At 45.9% G+C, this 18,966-nt stretch overlaps 1 protein-coding gene across 3 annotated transcripts in view; it reads left to right on the top strand.

The window, feature by feature from the left end:
• The window catches only part of lyst (lysosomal trafficking regulator), a 482,598-nt gene that overhangs the window by 323,314 nt on the left and 140,318 nt on the right, over positions 1 to 18,966 (top strand). For all 3 annotated transcript variants that reach the window (XM_072498518.1, XM_072498516.1, XM_072498517.1), the window contains 2 exons: positions 2,540 to 2,720; positions 13,224 to 13,393. In XM_072498518.1, the coding sequence (XP_072354619.1) occupies positions 2,540 to 2,720; positions 13,224 to 13,393 (351 nt within the window). The remainder of the gene's footprint in view (positions 1 to 2,539; positions 2,721 to 13,223; positions 13,394 to 18,966) is intronic.

Here is an 18,966-nt window from a genome sequence, read left to right as displayed (position 1 = left end):
TGTGTCCACCCTTCCACCAAGGGAAACAGTTTCTCCCTTTCTACTCTGTCGAAACTCCCAAGTCGCGTCAATCTTTTCTCTGAGATTCTCCAAACTAACTATGTTACTGAAATTCCTCATTCCTATAAACAATCTCATTAATCTTTTATGCACCCTCTCTAATGCCTTCACAACCTCCCTAAAGTGTGGTAGGTATCCAGAACTAGACATAATGTTCCAGTTGAGGCCGAATCAGTGTTTCTTACAAGTTCATCATAACTCCCTTGCTTTTGGGCTCATATCTCTATTTGTAAAGCTCAGAATCCCATATGATTTCTTAATCATGTTCTGAACCTGAACTGCAAGCTTCAATGATTTGCGCACATACAGCCCCAAGCCCCTCTGCATATATGCCCCTTTAGAATTACCCCCTATGTTTTACATTCCTCTTTTGTCCTACCAAAATGAATCATTAAAAACTTATCTGCATTAAATTTCACCTGCTACTTGTGCACCCATTCCCTCAACTTGCCTATGGTCCTTTTGAATTTTAACATTATCATCCTTGCAGTTCACAATATTTTCAAGTTTTGTTTCATCCTCAACTTTTGAAATTGTGCCATGAAAGCTGAGGTCATTAATGTATATCGAGAAGAACAGGGATCTTAACATCAACCTGGGAAACCCACTTTGAGCCTTTTCTGAAAAGCAACTGTTCACCACAACGTTTCTGTCACTTACCCAATTTTGTAACCTTGCTGCGACACTTTTACTTCATGAGCTATAACGTTGCTCATAAGTCTGTTGTGTGGCACTGAATGGAAATCCATGTACCCCACATAAACCACATTACACTCATCTACCCTATTTGTAGCGCACCAAAACACTCAAACAATTTAGTTAAACACAATTTATCCTTAACAAATCTGTGCTGTCTTTACTTAATCAAATTGCATTTGCCCAAGTGACTATTAATTTTGCCCAAAATTATCATTTCTAGAAGCTTCCCTGCCAGCAAAGTTAAACTGAAAAGCCTGTACTTTCTGAAATTATCCTTGCACCTTTTTTTGAACAAGTGTTAACATTTGCAATTCCATATTCTGGGACCAACCCTGTACCAAAGGAGGATTGACAATTATGGCCAGTGCCTCCATAGTTTCCACCCTTACTCCCTCAGTATCCTCATTCAGCCCTGGTGCCTTATAAATTTTAAATATGTCCAGCCTATCTAATATTATCTTAATATTAATTTTTAACCCATCAAGTCTCTCCGCTACCTCCTCTCTCCATGATTTGCACAGAAACGTGTTCCTTGGTAAAGCTGGATGCAAACTTCTCATTTAGTACCTCAGCCATGCTCACTGCCTCCACACGTAAATCCCCATTTAGGTTCCTTATTGCCCCCACTCATTTTACCATCCTTTTATACCTATATACCTATAGAAGACTTTTGGATTCTCTTTTATGTTAACTGCCAGTCTCTTCTCATTCACTCTCTTTGCTTTTCTTATTTGTTTTTTCAATTCCCTTACAAACAACCTTCTATATCGAACCTGATTCTCAGTTCTATTATCCATGTGACATCAGTCAAAAGCACACTTTTGCTGCTTCGTATTCTCTGTCTCCATCATTATCCAGGGAGCATTGAATTTGTCTGCTTTACAGTTCCCCATTGTTGGAATGTACCTTTACTGCACCTGAACTATTTCCTCTTCAAAGGCAGCCCATTGTTCATTCATAGCCTGTCAATATTTGATCCCGATTTATCTGGGATAGATCTGTTCTCAACCTGTTGAAGTTTAATCTCCCCCAATTGATTACCTTTACTTTGGATTGTTCGTTGACTTTTTCCATAGCCAACCTAAACCTTATGATACAATGCACACAATCTCCTAACGGTTCGCCTTCTGGTAATTGATCCACTTGGCCCACCTTATTTCCAAGAACCATGTCTACCAACTTCTTCTTTCTCGTTGGATTTCAAACATACTAAGACTGTGGAACTCTGGCCCCGCTCTATCTTTTATCTTATTATTGTCCCAGTCGATATTAAGTTTTTGGTGTGTGTGTGTGGGGGGGGGGGGGGGGGGGGGGGGATGTGATGGCAGAAAATGCTATTGTCACTGTCTCGATTTCTCCACAATATTTGACAATATTGACCAAGCAACCTCCTCAACTACCTTCTCTCCATTGCTGAGTTTACAAAGTTCATTGTGTGTTTCGCCAGAGTTTCTCATTGCTCCCAGCACCTTTATACCTGTAGTTTACTTAGATGCATTCTTAGCACCCTTTCTCTTTGTTGCTCCTGAGTGACATCATCAGCAGGCACACAAAACTTTCACCTGGGTGTAAATTAATACTTCCATGATATGCCCCGTCCAATCTCACATTCACACACATACACACACAATTTGTCAACGCGACAAGGTTGTACAAGCCTGCTCTAGACTTTAAAGTGCCTGCTATTGTGTAGACAAAAGGCTGACATGTTAGTTTTGTGTGTCAAATAGAAGCAGGCAAGTTATTTCTGACATTATTGACATGTGTTTTACATATCTAGATTTGCGACAGAGGACAGTCTGATTCTTATCTGCTGTGGACTCTATAACCTTCTAAGAGGAATCCTGCTCATCTTGCCAGATGTAATGCTAGCTGATGTGATGGACAAGTTAATCCAACCTGAAGCATTGATAGTCCTTGTCAATCATCCAACTCCAGTAATACAGCAAGGAGTTATTAAAGTAAGAAAAATAACCGACGGATACCTTCAGAAATTTGCTCATGGCAAGCTGAAATCTTACACATTAATAGAAGACAAATGGATAAGCAGTATGTCAAATTCCAGATGTCATGTTCCATAATATCATTGCAACAGTGAATACACTCTATTCTTAATCTAATTTCATATTTGGTGTTGCCTCTTTGCTCTACGTTCCATTTTTGTTTTAGATTTTAACAATGAATATGAATGTTCAAATATATTTTCCACATTGAACATTTAAATTGTTAATGATAGTACAGAGATGTGTCTGTCAAGAAAGGGCAGCTACTCATAAAGATTTTGATTTATATATTTTTAAAAATTGATTTATGGGATGGCTAGGCCAGCATTTATTGCCCATCTTTAGATGCTATTGAGAAGGTGGTGATGAGCTGCGTTCTTGAACCGCTGCAGTCCCTGAGGTGTGGCGCTGTTAGGGAGGGAATTCCAGGATATTGACCCAGTGACAGTGAAGGAACGGCGATATATTTCCAAGTCAGGATGGTGAGTGACTTGGAGGGGAACCTGTAGGTGGTATCTGCTGCCCTGGTCTGTAAATGGTAATGGAAATGGGTTTGGAACATGCTGTTTAAGGAACCTTGCTGATTTCCTGCAGTGTATCTTGCAGATGATACACACAGCTGCTACTATTCACTGGTGGTGGAGGAATTGAACGTTTGTGGAAGGGGGAGCAATCAAGCTGGCTGCTTTGCCTGTATGGTGTTGTGCATCTTGGGTGTTGTTGGAGCCGCACTCATCCAAGCAAGTGGAGAGTATTCCATTACACTCCTGACTTGTGCCTAGTAGATGGTGGGCATGCTTTGGGCAGTCAGGAGGTGAGTTACTCGTCACAGGATTCCTAATTTCTGACCTGCTCTTATAGCCACAGTGTTTACATGGCTAGTTCAGTTTCTGGTCAGTGGTAACCCCCAACATGTTGATGGTGGGGAATTCAGTGATGGCAATGATGTTGAATGTCAAAGGCATGGTTAGATCCTCTCTTGTTGGAGATGGTTATCGCCTGCACTTGTATGGAGTGAATATTACTTGTAATAATAATAATAATCTTATTGTCACAAGTAGGCTTACATTAATAATGCAATGAAGTTACTGTGAAAATCCCCTAGTCGCCCCATTCCGGCACCAATTCGGGTACACTGAGGGGGAAGTCAGAATGTCCAATTCACCTAACAAGCACTTTCGGGACTTGTGGGAGGAAACCGGACACGACAAATATCCCTCCATTGACTAGTGGCTATGATCTGAAAGGAGGAGAACTGAACTCTCCTTTTATTTAAAATTGACATATCCCTGACCCTGCCATTGAAAATGGAGTGAAAATCCTGCCCAACCCAACCCTTGTGTCGCCTGTCTGATCCTTGACATGTAAGAAAACTTAATCGGTGGATGCCCCCGAATGTTTTACTAGGCCATTCAAACCCTTACATAGCAGGTAACCAAACAGATTGGATGTCTCCCACCACCCCTTAATATGGAGTCAGCCATTTCCATAGATGGATACCAAACAAGGGACACTGAAAAGATAAAGTAAAAAGATCCACCCAAGATGACCACCGGGCCAAGTCAGATGACTCGACAAAAGAAAACCAACAGACACCCATCAGAAACTAACACTAAACCCCCCCGCCCCACCACCACCCCAAATACGCCTTATTGAAACAGTGACAAACTGTCATGGAGAGGAAGAAGCCAGTCGCTCCTTATCTCCAGATGATCCCTGAGAGGATTCAAAATCGCTCAACAGATTTTGGTTCGAATTCTTCTTGACTTTGACTCTCCTGGGCATCTCAGGGAAGGGAGAACCCTATCCCGCTAAATTACCAGAGTCCCTGAGAAGTAAAAGGTCCATGGCACCTGAAGAAAGGCAAAAAAATCTGTTTTCCAGTAGGAGCCAACTCGTGCACATCCTCCCCTCACTTTGCACCACTGGAGGGTGCTGTGGAGGGTATCCACAATGTGGAAGATGGGACTGTCTCCATGGCTGCGGTGAAACTGTTACCGATACTATCATGGACGGATGCATTTGTGGCAGGCTGGTTTGTGAGGGTGCGGTCAAATATGTTTTTCTAGTATCTATAATTAACTTGCTAAATAACATCATGAGCTCTGGCATGGAAGAGGGCTGGACTTTGAGTCTTGCTAGCCGTGCTGTTTCCAAGGGCCGGTGCAGACTCGATGGGTCAAATGGGCTTCTTCTGCACTGTAAATTCTATGATTCAGGATTGTCCTAGAGTAATTTCCTGGAAAATGCTGCATGCAAAACACAGGAGAAAAATTGTTAATATGATTTTAAGGTAGGGGCAGCACAGTGGGGCAGTGGTTAGCACTGCTGCCTCACGGCGCTGAGGACCCGGGTTCAATCCCAGCCCCGGGTCACTGTCCGTGTGAAGTTTGCACATTCTCCCCGTGTCTGCATGGGCCTCACCCCCACAACCCGTTAAATTGCCCCTTAATTAGAAGATGAATTGGGTACTTTAAATTTATTCTAAAACTATATTCTTTTATGGTGCCTTTTTCACTTTCTTTGAACATTTTTGTTTATTAGTTATAAAAATATTGGAGATGGGGGTGTCTCTTGTAACATTGCCACGTCCGCCTTCAATCCCCTCAGATGCACGAACTTGCGAGCCCTCTTAACCGGCCCATTTAGCCCTCTGATGTTACAAGTAATCAGGCCCCCGGCCGCCGCTGCCACTGCCGACTAGCCATCACCCTTCTTAGGCCAGCCACCAGCTCGCGACCCTCGCTTCCTCGGGCATCCTCCGTCCTCGACCTTCCCTTTGTCCCCTAGCAACAGTTCCTCCCCTGTCAGCAGAGCAGTTCCCCTCCCCCCTAGTAACAGCACCAGAAACCCAAGCCCCCATATCAAACTTATTACCTGCTCACCTCCCACTGCGCTTCCGTGAGTTAGCTAACCTAGCTAGCCCATGTCATCAGGCATCCTATTTCCCCATTGTTCTCCCTCCTCCAACCCCCCCTGCTTGGACATACATATTCAAAGCATCACAGACCACAGTAAACAAACAGCAGAAAAAATCCCTCCATCCAACTTCCAATGGAACAGAGTTAATTTTGCACTGCTGAGCAGCTGCTCAAACATCTTATCACAACGAAAACCAAAGTAAAAAGGAAGTGGCAAAACCAACCAAAGAAGAAAAAAGAGAACAGAAACAAAAAATAACCCCTTGTTACAGAGAGCACTGCATATTCAAAACAACACAAGTGATTTTGACCAAATCGCCACCGCATGCCCTCCCCCAAGGTTCAGTGATCTTAATCCCCCGCACGCCTTCTGTCCTTGATAAAATTCATCACCTCGTCCGGTGATTCAAAATAAAATTCCTGGCCCTCAAACGTGACCCGAAGACACGCTGGATACAACATCACGAACCTTACCCCCTTCTTGAAGAGGGCCGATTTTGCCCTACTAAATCTGGCTCGCCTTCTGGCCAGTTCCGCGCCCAGGTCCTGATAGATGTACAACACACAGTTCTCCCACTTGCAGCTCCGTACCTGCCTGGCCCACCGCAAAATCTGTTCCTTGTCCAGAAACCAGTGCATTCGCCCCATCATTGCCCTCGGCGGTCCATTCGCTTGCGGCTTCCTTGCAAGAGCTCTATGCACTCTGCCCACTTCCAAGGATCGCGTAAACGCCCCATCTCCCATCAACTTTTCCAGCATACTTGCCACATATGCTCTCGTGTCCGATCCCTCACTGCCCTCAGGGAGGCCGACAATCCACAGGTTCTGTCTCCTGGACCTGTTCTCCAAGTCCTCCAGCTTCTCCTGCAACCTTTTCTGGTGGTCCTTCATCAGCCCCACCTCGAGCTCCAAAGCGGTTAGATAGTGCTCGGACACCTTTTCCTCCACCTTCTGAATCGCCCGTCTGTGGGTTTCTAGACCCTGTTCCAACCGATCAATCGATGCCTTAATCGGGTCCAGCGTATCTTTCTTTAGTTTGGCGAAGCTTTCCTCAAAGAACTTCACCAGCTGTACCATCGACCACTTTGCCACCACCCCAGGATCCTGCACCTCCGCCATGCTTTCCTGCACTGTCGGCTCTGCACGCGTCTTCCTTGCTTGACTATGTCTCCTTAGACGGCCACTTCTAGTTCAATGTTCCATACACTGGTGGTGGATTTTTCCTCACTGTCTCACTCTTTACCGATTTATCAAGTAAAATTCTGAAAAAACAGGAGAAAAGGCCCAAAAGTTTTGTCACAAGCGGGAGCTACCAAATATGCGACCTCCTACTCCATGGTCCCCACCGGAAGTTCATAGATGTCCTGTATCATTTGCCTGCCTGGGTTTCTTAACCCTTTGACTCCTAAAAAATCTATCAACCTCCGTTTTGGCATTTCAATTAATTCACAGATTCAACTGTTTTTGGGGGGAGTTTTTCAGATTTCCACCATTTTCACAAAGAAATACTTCCTGACATCACTCTGAATGGCCTAGGTCTAATTTTAAGGTTCTGCCTCATTATTTGAGTCTCCCAGTACTAGACAAATAGTTTCTCCCTATCTACCCTACTAACTCCTTTAATCATCATAACACCTCAATTAGATTACAATTATAACACCAGGTTGCAAAATTGTGAAGCTAGCATTCAGACGTCTCATTTTAGTGATTGCCTTCCTGACTTCTTCAAGAGCAATTCATCCAATGGGCTTTGGTTTGTTTCTACATGTATTAATAGAAATATTCAAAGCCAGAAGTAATTTTGTTCAGAGTGGTGATATACTGGGGCAGTCTTATTATAATGGGCAGCACAGTGGTTAGCATTGCTGCCCCACAGCGTCAGGGACCCAGGTCCAATTCCGACCTTGGGTGACTGTGGAGTTTTCGCTTTCTCCCCGTGTCTGGGAGGGTTTCCAGAGGGTGCTCCAGTTTCCTCCCACAGTCCAAAGATGTACCGGTTAGGTGGATTGGTCATGCTAAATTGCCCCTTAAGTGTCCAGGGGTGTACAGGTTACAGAGTCAGGGAGGCGAAGTGGGCTTGGATAGGGTGCTCGTTAGGAGGGTTGGTGCAGACTCGATGGGCCGAATGGCCACCTTCTGCACTATAGGAATTCTGTGGTTCTAGGTGTGGGTATACTGATCAAATTGCAAAGCTGTTTTATCATTTGAAGAACTGAAAAGCAAATTTATGGTATGATTCATACTTCAGGGAGAATTGTTAAGGCTTTAGAGAGAGTGGAAAGCAATAGATCCAAGAGTGAGGGATTTCAGTTTTCTCAGGACACTGGAGAAACTGAGATTATTCTCATTCGACTAAACAAGGCCAATGGGAGATTGAGGGATTTAAAATTGAGGGATTTTAAGAGCTCAGATAGGGAACAAAGAAATCTAGGTGGTGAAGGCAATTTTATTTTACTATGATCTGGAATGGACTGCCTGAAAAAGGGTGGCAAGGTAGCACTGCTGCCTCACAGCACCAGGGCTCCTGGTTTGATTCTGGTCTTGGGTGACTGCTGGTGTGGAGTTTGCACATTCTCCCCGTGTCTGTGTGGGTCTCCTCTGGGTGCTCCAGTCTCCTCCCACAATCACAAAGATGTGCAGGTTAGGTGGATTGGCCATTCTAAATTGCCCTTTTGTGTCCAAAAATGTGACAATTAGGTGGATTGGCCAAGATCAATATGCGGAGTTACGGGGGAAGGGTGGGTAGATTGTTCTTTCAGGGGATCGGTGCAGACTTGATGGGCTAAAGGCCTCCTTCTGCACTGCAGAGATTCTGTGGAAATGGTAATGGATGCAGATTCACTTGTATTTGAATATATACTTAAAAAGGAAAGATTTGTGGGATTATGGGGGAAAGAGATGGCTGAGTGAGACTAATTGGACGCCTCTTTCATCAAGCTAGCATAGGCATGAGTGGCCTCCCTATGTTGTTTAATTCTATGATTTCCTCAAAGATCTATCTTTGGCTCATATTTCTCATCTATGTGCCCTCAGTAATATCATGCAAAAACACACTGGGTTCCACATGTGTCTTGACAATGCTTAGCTCGACCTCCACCACCTGTCTTGATGTCTCCATTATCTCTGATTTGTCAAATTGCTTGTTGGGCATCCATTATTGTCTGAGCAGAAATTTCCTCCACCTGAATGTTAAAAAGATTGAAGTCATTGGCCTGCAGAATAAAGAAAAGTCCCGAAAGATGTGCTGTTAGGTGGATTGGATATTCTGAATTCTCCCTCTGTACCCGAACAGGTGCCGGCGACGAGGGGCTTTTCACAGTAACTTCATTTCAGTGTAATGCAAGTCTACTTGTGACAATAAAGATTATTATTACTTTCCGGTAATTTATGTCAGGATATTCTTGCCCTGCCGATGGCGCACCTCTGCCGTGAGTTTCACGGCAGCGAGGGGTGTACTCAGTGGGGAAACCCTGTTGGTAACAGTGGGACCAGAGGATCCTGCTGCTGGCTAATGGCAGGCTGCCTCCACTGCCGCAAAAGGCGTGGGTTGCGTGGAAAATCCCGCCCACTAGTCCCCACCTCTCCCTGGTTCTATTTGAAAATAATCCGGACCATTCATAACCTTGGTGTCGTATTTGACCCCAGAATGAGCTTCTGACTACATAACTGCTCCACCAAAACTGCCTACCTCCGCTCCACAGCTCATCTGAAACTCTCATCTCTGCCTTTGTTTCCTCTAGACTTGACTATTCTAATGCCCTCCTGGCTGGCCTGTCATCTTCCACTTATCATAAACTTGTGCTTATCGAAATCTCTACCACCCATTGCTTAACTTGCACCCATCAACGCTCTGCTTGTTGACTACACGGAATCCTGATGCAACAATGCCACAGATTTAAAATCCTCATCCGTGTTTTCAGATCCCTTCATGGCCTCACCTCTACCATCTCCGTAAGCTTCCCCAGCCTTACAAGCCTTTGAGATCTAGCATCTTGCACATCCTTGTTTTTAATTTCAGCTGCTTTGGTCCCAATCTCCTGAGTTCCTTCCATAAGCTTCTCCACCTCCATCCTCTTATCAGATAATCTTTGTCCTGATCATCTCATTCTGTGGCTCATTGCTAAAATCCTTTATTCATGTTGGTCTTGTTTAAGTACGAACAACTCTGATCATACCTGCGAGGGTATCCCAACTTGGAACACCAGTTTGTGGGGGTGCATAGTTTTGTACTTTCAAATGGTGTGAGGAGTCACGTGAAACCCCAGTGAGAATAAAGAAAAGGTAAATACACACAAACAGGGTTACAGTACTCTTAAGGAAATCAAGTATATGAATCACTAAACACACAGTTTATGTAGAATGTACCCCTTGTTCCAAAATATATCTACGATCCCTGAATTCCTTAAGACTTCCCCTTTCCCAAACAACATCCAAATTAAATAAATCTGTAAGTCAATTCCAGCTTATAGTTACCACACAATACAGTGCAGAGAGTTAAGTCTGGTAAAGGTCTTTCCTGGTCTAGCAAAGATATTTAAACTGTCTTTATGAAGATTTCTGCACAACCTTAACTCTATGACTTCGATGCTCGCCTAGACTCCTGGCTTATTAGACTGGCCTCACATTTTTAGATGTAAACTGTCTCCCTGGCTGTTAGGTGTAAACTGCCTCTTCGTTTCTGAGGGTGCTGGCAACTATATATCATTGTCTAGCCACCTGCATCTCGTTACTTTTAAAATTGCATATCATTGTGCCTTTCGTATGCTGTCTACTGCTATTGCTAGGCAGATTTCTATCTGTTGCTGGGCAGACCCATGGCACTTGTTGCTGGGCAGATCGCCTCCCATCACGACTTGTCATGTTAGTGTTACTGCTATTGTGAGGCAGATTTCTACCTGTTGCTGGGCAGATTCATGACGGTACTTTGGGATGATGTGGCGATGCAGAGGGCTCAATTTCGGCACCATCACCAAAATGGACCCCATCAGTCTCGCGGCAGACACAGAGGAATTCATCAGGAAAATGAGGCTTTGGGAGTTCTTCAACAGACCCCAAGAGGCCTACAGCAAACCAAATGAGACAACCAATGAATCGGAACAGCAGACAGAGAGATCTGCGGTGCAGCAACCAAAGAGGAAAGATTTGAATTGAACCCCTCCGGAAGGCTGCTGTCCTAGACTCGACATGTATGCGCAAGCCGTCAGGAGTCATGACAATGCCAGATTTATCAGTCGCATTCACAAAACAGCCCCGAACGTCACCCAAGCACAACGCAACACCATCCGCGCGCTCAAGTCCAACTGCAACATTGTCATCAAACCAGCAGACAAGAGAGGGGCCACCATCATACTGAACAGAACGGACTACTGCAGAGTAGTGTACCGACAACTCAACAACCAGGAACACTACAGACGGGTACCTGCAGATCCGACCAAAGAACATACCCGCCAACGCAACAGGCTGATCGAGACCTTGGATCCAGACTTTCAGAGCACCATACGCGCTCTCATCCCACGTACTCCCTGCGTTGGAGATCTCTACTGCCTCCCGAAAATGCACCAGGCCAACACACCAGGCCGCCCTATCATATCAGGCAATGGGACCCTATGTGAGAACCTCTCTGGCTACATTGAGGCCATCTTGAAACCCATCATACAAGGAGCTTCTGTTGCGACACTATGGACTTCTGACAGAAACTCAGCACCCATGGACCAGTTGAACCAGGAACATTCCTCGTCACAATGGACGTCTCGGCACTCTACACCAGCATCCCCATGACGACGGCATTGCTGCAACAGCCACCGTACTCAACACCGACAACTGCTAATCTCCGGAGGCAATTCTACAACTCATCCGCTTCATTCTGGATCATAACGTCTTCACCTTCGACAACAAGTTCTTCATCCAGCCACATGGAACAGTCATGGGGACCAAATTCGCACCCTCAATATGCCAACATCTTCATGCACAGGTTCGAACAAGACCTCTTCACCGCACAGGACCTTCAACCAACGTTATACACCAGATACATCAATGACATTTTATTCCTTTGAACCCACGGCGAAGAATCACTGAAACGACTACACAATGACATCAATACGTTCCATCCCACCATCCGACTCACCATGGACTACTCTCCAGAACCGGCTGCATTCTTGGACACATGCATCTCCATCAAGGACGGTCACCTCAGCACTTCGCTTTACCGCAGTCCCACGGATGACCTCACGATGCTCCACCTATCCAGCTTCCACCTAAAACACATTAAAGAAGCCATCCCCTATGGACAGGCCCTCCATATACACAGGATCTGCTCAGACGAGGAGGAACGTAATAAACATCTACAGACGCTGAAAGACACCCTCGTAGGAACGGGATATGGCGCTCGATTCATCGATTGACAGTTCCAGTGCGCCACACTGACCTCCTCAGAAAACAACACGGGACACAACCGACACAGTGCCCTTCATTGTCCAGTACTTCCTCAGAGCAGAGAAACTACGACATCTTCTTCGCAGCCTAACACGTCATTGATGAAGACAAACATCATGGCAAGGCCACCCCCCCCCCCCCCCCCCCCCCCCCACTATGTGCCTTCAAACAACTGCGCAATCTCAAACAGACCATTGTTTGCAGCAAACTACCCAGCCTTCAGGAGAACAGCGACCATAACACCACACAACCCCTGCTATGGCAACCTCTGCAAGACATGTCACATCATCAACATGGATACCACCATTACATGGATACCACCACCCACCAAGTACATGGTACAGACTTGTGAGACTCGGCCAACATTATCTACCTCATACGCTGCAAGATAGGATGTCCCCAGGCGTGGTACATTGGCGAGACCATGCAGGTAATGCGACAATGGATGAATAGACATCGCGCGACAATCACCAGGCAGGAATTTTCCCTTCCAGTTGAGGAACACTTCAGCAGTCAAGGGCATTCAGCCTCTGATCTTCGGGTAAGCGTTCTCCAAGACGGCCTTCAGAACGCACAAAATCGCAGAATTGTCGAGCAGAATCTGATAGCCAAGTTCCGCCCACATGAGTACGGCCTCAACCGGGACCGTGGATTCATGTCTCACTACATTTAATCCCCCACCATCTGGCCTGGGCTTGCGAAATCCTACCAACTGTCCTGGCTTGAGACAATTCACACCTCTTTAACCTGTGATTATCCCTCTCTCCAATCGCACTATCTGGACCTGTAAAGACTTAATTATCTGCAAAGACTCGTATTCAAAGTATCATCTTGCATCATTGGCTTTGTCAAAATATGCTGTGTTTGTGTAACCTAACTCTTCACTTACCTGATGAAGGAGCTACGCTCCGAAAGCTAGTGATTCCAAATAATCACTGTTGAACTTTAACCTGGTGTTGTAAGACTTTTTACTGTAATTTGGGACGGTTTACCCTGCTATAGGTGCTATATAAATGCAAGTTGTTGTATTCCATACAACTGACAGATCTTTCCTTCCAGTTCCACATATTTTATTTTCCTAATTGAGCGTAATATCTTTTCTTGACAGCTGCTGGATGCATACTTTGCAAGAGCATCAAAGGACCAAAAGGAGAAATTCTTGAAAAACCATGGATTTTCCTTATTGGCAAACCAGCTATATCTTCACCAAGGAACAGAGGGATTGCTGGAGTGCTTCCTCGAAATGTTACTAGGCCGGGCAGTTCATCTGGATGAAGAGTATGTCTGTTTTGTTAATCTAATTTCTTTTTTTCGAGCAATTCCTAAAATTAGCATTCCTAAAATCAAAATCAATTTTGTTGGTCCCTGTAATTCAGCAGTGCTTGGAAAGTGGAAAATCCAGTATTGACATAGCCTATGTTCATCAATTTGCAATGATAACAAATGAGATGCAGTCGTATGTATGACAAACAGAAATGTAAAACCTGAGTGGATAGCAGATCGGCAGTTCTATTTGTCAGAGGATGTTTGACCTACTCTAGGCTAAAGCATCAGGTCACCCTTTTAAAAATTAGGCTGCTACTAAGAATTGTGAATATATTGATTCCCTATTTGTATTTTCTTCTGATTATTGTTTACACAGGGAGAAGTGTGCACTAAGTTTGCTGAGGAACAGTGTGACAGTAATTTAATGGCAGTTAACATTCCAACTGCGTATTTACTAATTTCATATTTCCAGACTGAAATCATTGTTCCATGTGACAACATCAACATTCAAGATTTTTGAAAATTAGATATATCTAAATTGATCCCAGTTCCTTTAAATGCTGTAAGACTCCCTTCTAGATATACTCATATTCGGAAGGATTTAACTACAGAAAAGCAGTAAATAGTAGCTAATCTGCCCTTTACACTACATCTAACTGAAAACTCTTTGAATCCTTGAAGTATTCAGTTGGTGTAGCATTTGTCATGCTAAATTTGAGTTCACACCTTAGGGTGTTGAGGCCATTTGGATATTATCTGACCTTCCAATAAATATTCATATACCTTATCTGGAGCAATAGTAAAATAGGAGCTTTTCACAGTAATTTCATTGAAGCCTACTTGTGACAATAAGCGATTATTATTATTATTATTATTATTATTATTATTATTATTATTATTATTATTAAATAGTTGTGGGGAGGCAGGAACGTAGTGCTGTTGTCATTGGACTAATAATCCAGAGACTCGGGCGACCCGGATTCTAATCCCACCACGGCGATGGGTGGAAGTTGAATTCAACAAAAATCTAAAATTTAAAATTTAACGATCACGATGAAACTATTGTCGATTGTCATAAAAACCCATCTGGTTCACTAATGTCCTTTCGGGAATCTGCTGGCTTGACAAGCCACTCAGTTCTATCAAACTGTTACAGAAGATTGGATAAGAAATTAAACTGGCTAGACTTTCTGGCATCAACCTAGGGACTGGAAGTGACGATGGCAATCTCAGTTTGGTTGACCCTACAAAGTCCGCCTTTCTAACATCTGGGGGCTGGAACCAAAATTGGAACAGCTGTCAAGTAGAAACCTGAAATATTCATATACTCACGGAGTCATGTCCCAGACACCACCGTCACCATCCCTGGGTATGTCCTGTCCCACCAGCAGAGGGGGCAGCACAGTGTTATAACGTGAGGAGGGAGTCGTGCTGCAGTCCTGAACATCGACTCCGGACCTTATGGCATAATGCTAAACATGGATGTTACGAAGCCTGCTGATGTTAATTGCAAGGGTATCCCAAAACCCAGACGGGTAACTTGGAACACTAGTGCTTTGTGGTATTCTGTGACTAAAGGTATGCAAATCAGGAAGGAATAGTCCAGTCGTTTTGTGACCAATTAATTTCTTTAAAAATAAATTTAGATTACCCAATTCATTTTATCCAATTAAGGGGCAATTTAGCGTGGCCAATCCACCTACCCTGCACATCTTTGGGTTGTGGGGGTGAAATCCAAGCAAACACTGAGAGAATGTGCAAACTCCACACGGACAGTGACCCAGAGCCAGGATCGAACCAGGAACCTCGGTGCCGTGAGGCAGCAGTGCTAACCACTGTGCCACCGTGCTGCCCCAAGAGTTGTGACCAATTAATAAAGAATATTTATTAACTTGGAAAAAACACATGACAAGAAGGACTATAATACACTACAATAGGGCACTTAACTACACCGATGGCTGTACATGCAGTTACCCCCATTGTTCCCAACTACCAATGTTTCCTGAACTCTGATGCTCCTTATTCCCAAGCAACATCCAATGTTATATAACTCATATAAGCTAAATCCAGCAGATAATGACAACGCACAGGTAATTTTTCCATGTTTGGGAAAATTGTCTTCAGTTTCCGACATAATAATCTTGGTTTGAGTTTTGGATTTTAACCAGCTGCCCTTTTAGCAATAACTTGCAGCTGGTTGTTGTTGTGATGGTAGCTACTGTTACTGTCTCCCTTTCTTCACTTATTGTGCTATGGATATATCATTCTTTCCCTTTGATGTTATCCACCCTGTGGACCCAGCTTTTAAGCATAAAGTGCCAATTCCCTTATCTCTCCACTTCTAAACCCCATTGTTTCCCCTTAGTCACATAGGTAAACACTTTCTTTTCTCACTGGTATGCTAATATCAAAACTCCCTTCAGACAGCTTATCAATTCCTCTTTTTATTTGATCCCAATTTCATTTTGCAACTTATAGAGTCATAGATGTTTACAGCATGGAAACAGGCCCAGCTGGTCCATGCCACCCAATTTCTTTTTTTAAAAACTATGTTTATTAAAATGTTTTTAACAAAATTTTCAATCATACAAACAACCCCCCCCCCCCCCCCCCCTGTAACAACAAAGAAAGAATGCACGCATAGCCAGACATGAACATGGCAAATCAATAAGATACAGAGCTTTGTACATTGGATTCCTCCCGTACGTGTCAGTTTTCCGGATCGTTCATGTGTGTTCTTGCTCAAATGCCCCCAGACCCCCCCCCAGGTTGCTGTTGCTGCTGTCCGACCTTCATCTAACGCTCCGCGAGATATTCTAGGAACGGTTGTTACCGCCTGTGGAACCCCTGCGCAGACCCTCTCAAGGCAAACTTTATCCTCTCCAACTTAATAAACCCTGCCATATCATTTACCCAGGCCTCCACGCTGGGGGGTTTCGCCTCTTTCCACATTAACAAGATCCTTAGCCGGGCTACTAGGGACGCAAAGGCCAGAATGCCGGCCTCTTTCGCCTCCTGCACTCCCGGCTCGTCCACTACTCCAAATAGTGCTAGCCCCCAGCTTGGCTTGACCCGGACTTTCACCACCTTCGATACTATTCCCGCAACTCCCCTCCAGAACCCTTCCAGTGCCGGGCATGACCAAAACATATGGACATGGTTCGCCGGACTTCCTGAGCACCTCCCACATCTGTCCTCCACTCCAAAGAACCTACTCAGCCTCGCCCCCGTCATATGCGCTCTGTGCACTACCTTAAACTGTATCAGGCTAAGCCTGACACACGAGGAAGAGGAATTAACCCTACTTAGGGCATCAGCCCACAGCCCCTCCTCAATCTCCTCCCCCAGCTCCTCTTCCCATTTACCTTTCAGCTCCTCTGCCAAAGCCTACCCCTCTTCTTTCATCTCCTGGTATATCGCCGACACCTTGCCCTCTCCGACCCATACGCCCGCAATCACCCTGTCTTGAATCCCCTGTGCCGGGAGCAGCGGGAATTCCCTCACCTGCCGCCTCACAAACGCCCTCACTTGCATGTACTTGAACGCGTTTCCCGGGGGTAGACCAAATTTCTCCTCCAGCGCCCCTAAGTTCGCAAACGTCCCATCGATGAACAGGTCCCCATTCTTATAATCCCTGCTCGATGCCCCCCCCGTCCATCCTTCCTGGGACAAACCGGTGGTTATCCCTAATCGGGGACCACACCGAGGCTCCCAGCGCTCCCCTGTGTCGTCTCCACTGCCCCCAGATCTTTAGCGTTGCCGCCACCACCAGGCTCGTGGTGTACCTTGTCGGCGAGAGCGGCAGCGGTGCCGTCACCAGCGCCCCCAGGCTCGTTCCTTTGCAGGACGCCATCTCCAACCTCTTCCACGCTGCCCCCTCTCCCTCCATCACCCACTTACGGATCATCGCCACGTTGGCTGCTCAGTAGTAGCCACCCAAATTCGGCAACGCCAACCCTCCTCTATCCCTGCTACGCTCCAGGAACCCCCTCCTTACCCTCGGGGTCTTGCTCGCCCACACAAAACTCATAATGCTCCTGCCTACCCTCTTAAAAAAGGCCTTGGTGATCACGATTGGAAGGCACTGGAACACAAAAAGAAACCTTGGGAGGACCACCATTTTAATTGACTGTACCCTGCCCGCCAGCGAGAGCGGCAACATGTCCCACCTTTTAAAATCCTCCTCCATCTGTTCCACCAGCCACGTCAAATTAAGTTTGTGCAGTGCCCCCCAGCTCCTAGCTACCTGAATCCCCAAGTATCGAAAGCTCCTTTCCGCCCTCCTCAACGGTAGGTCATCTATCCCTCTTCCCTGATCCCCCGGATGCACCACAAAGAGCTCGCTCTTTCCCACGATGAGCTTATAGCCCAAAAAATCTCCAAACTCCCTTAAGATCTGCATGACCTCAACCATCCCCTCCACTGGGTCCGCCACATTCAGCAACAGGTCGTCTGCGTACAGCGTCACTCGATGTTCCTCCCCCTCGGACCACCCCCTTCCATTTCCCCGACTCCCTTAACGCCATGGCCAAAGGTTCAATTGCCAATGCAAACAGCAGAGGGGACAGGGGGCATCCCTGCCTCGTCCCTCGATACAGCCGAAAATACTCCGACCTCCGCCGGTTCGCGACCACACTCGCCACCGGGGCTCTATACAGGAGCTTGACCCAACTAATAAACCCTCCTCCGAACCCAAACCTCCCCAACAGTTCCCAGAGATACTCCCACTCTACTCGGTCAAAGGCCTTCTCTGCGTCCATGGCTGCCACTATCTCCGCCTCTCCCTCCACCGATGGCATCATTATCACATTTAGGAGCCTTCGCACATTGATGTTTAGTTGCCTACCCTTTACGAATCCCGTCTGGTCCTCGTGAATCACCCCCGGGACACAGTCCTCAATCCTCATAGCCAACATTTTTGCCAGCAACTTAGCATCTACGTTAAGGAACGAGATCGGTCTATACGACCCACATTGCAATGGGTCCTTATCCCGCTTCAAGATCAAAGAGATCGTCGCCTCCGACATTGCCGGGGGCAGGGTCCCCCCCTCTCTTGCTTCATTAAAGGTCCTTACCAGCAACGGGGCTAACAGGTCTACAAACGTCCTATAAAACTCCACCGGGAACCCATCCGGACCCGAGGCCTTCCCTGCCTGCATGCTCCCCAGTCCTTCAACCAGCACCACCACCCCAATTGGTGCCCCCAAACCAGTCACCTCCTGCTCCTCCACCCTCGGGAACTTCAGTTGGTCCAAGAATCGTCGCATCCCCTCTTTTCCCCCTGGGGGCTGGGACCTATGCAGCTCCTCGTAAAAGGCCTTGAATGCCTCATTCACTTTCACCGCACTCCGCACTGTAGTTCCCCTGCCATCCTTGATTCCGCCTATTTCCCTCGCTGCCATCCTCTTACGGAGCTGATGTGCCAGCATCCTACTCGCCTTCTCCCCATATTCATATATCGCCCCCTGTGCCTTCCTCACTGTGCCTCTGCCTTCCCTGTGGTCAACAGGTCGAACTCCGTCTGGAGACTTTGTCTCTTCCTGAGTAGTCCCTCATCAGGAGCCTCTGCATATCTCCTGACCACT

Source organism: Scyliorhinus torazame, chromosome 4 (genome assembly GCF_047496885.1).
Source record: "Scyliorhinus torazame isolate Kashiwa2021f chromosome 4, sScyTor2.1, whole genome shotgun sequence".
Taxonomy (NCBI): Eukaryota; Metazoa; Chordata; class Chondrichthyes; order Carcharhiniformes; family Scyliorhinidae; genus Scyliorhinus; species Scyliorhinus torazame.
This window is presented reverse-complemented; position numbering and strand designations above follow the sequence as displayed.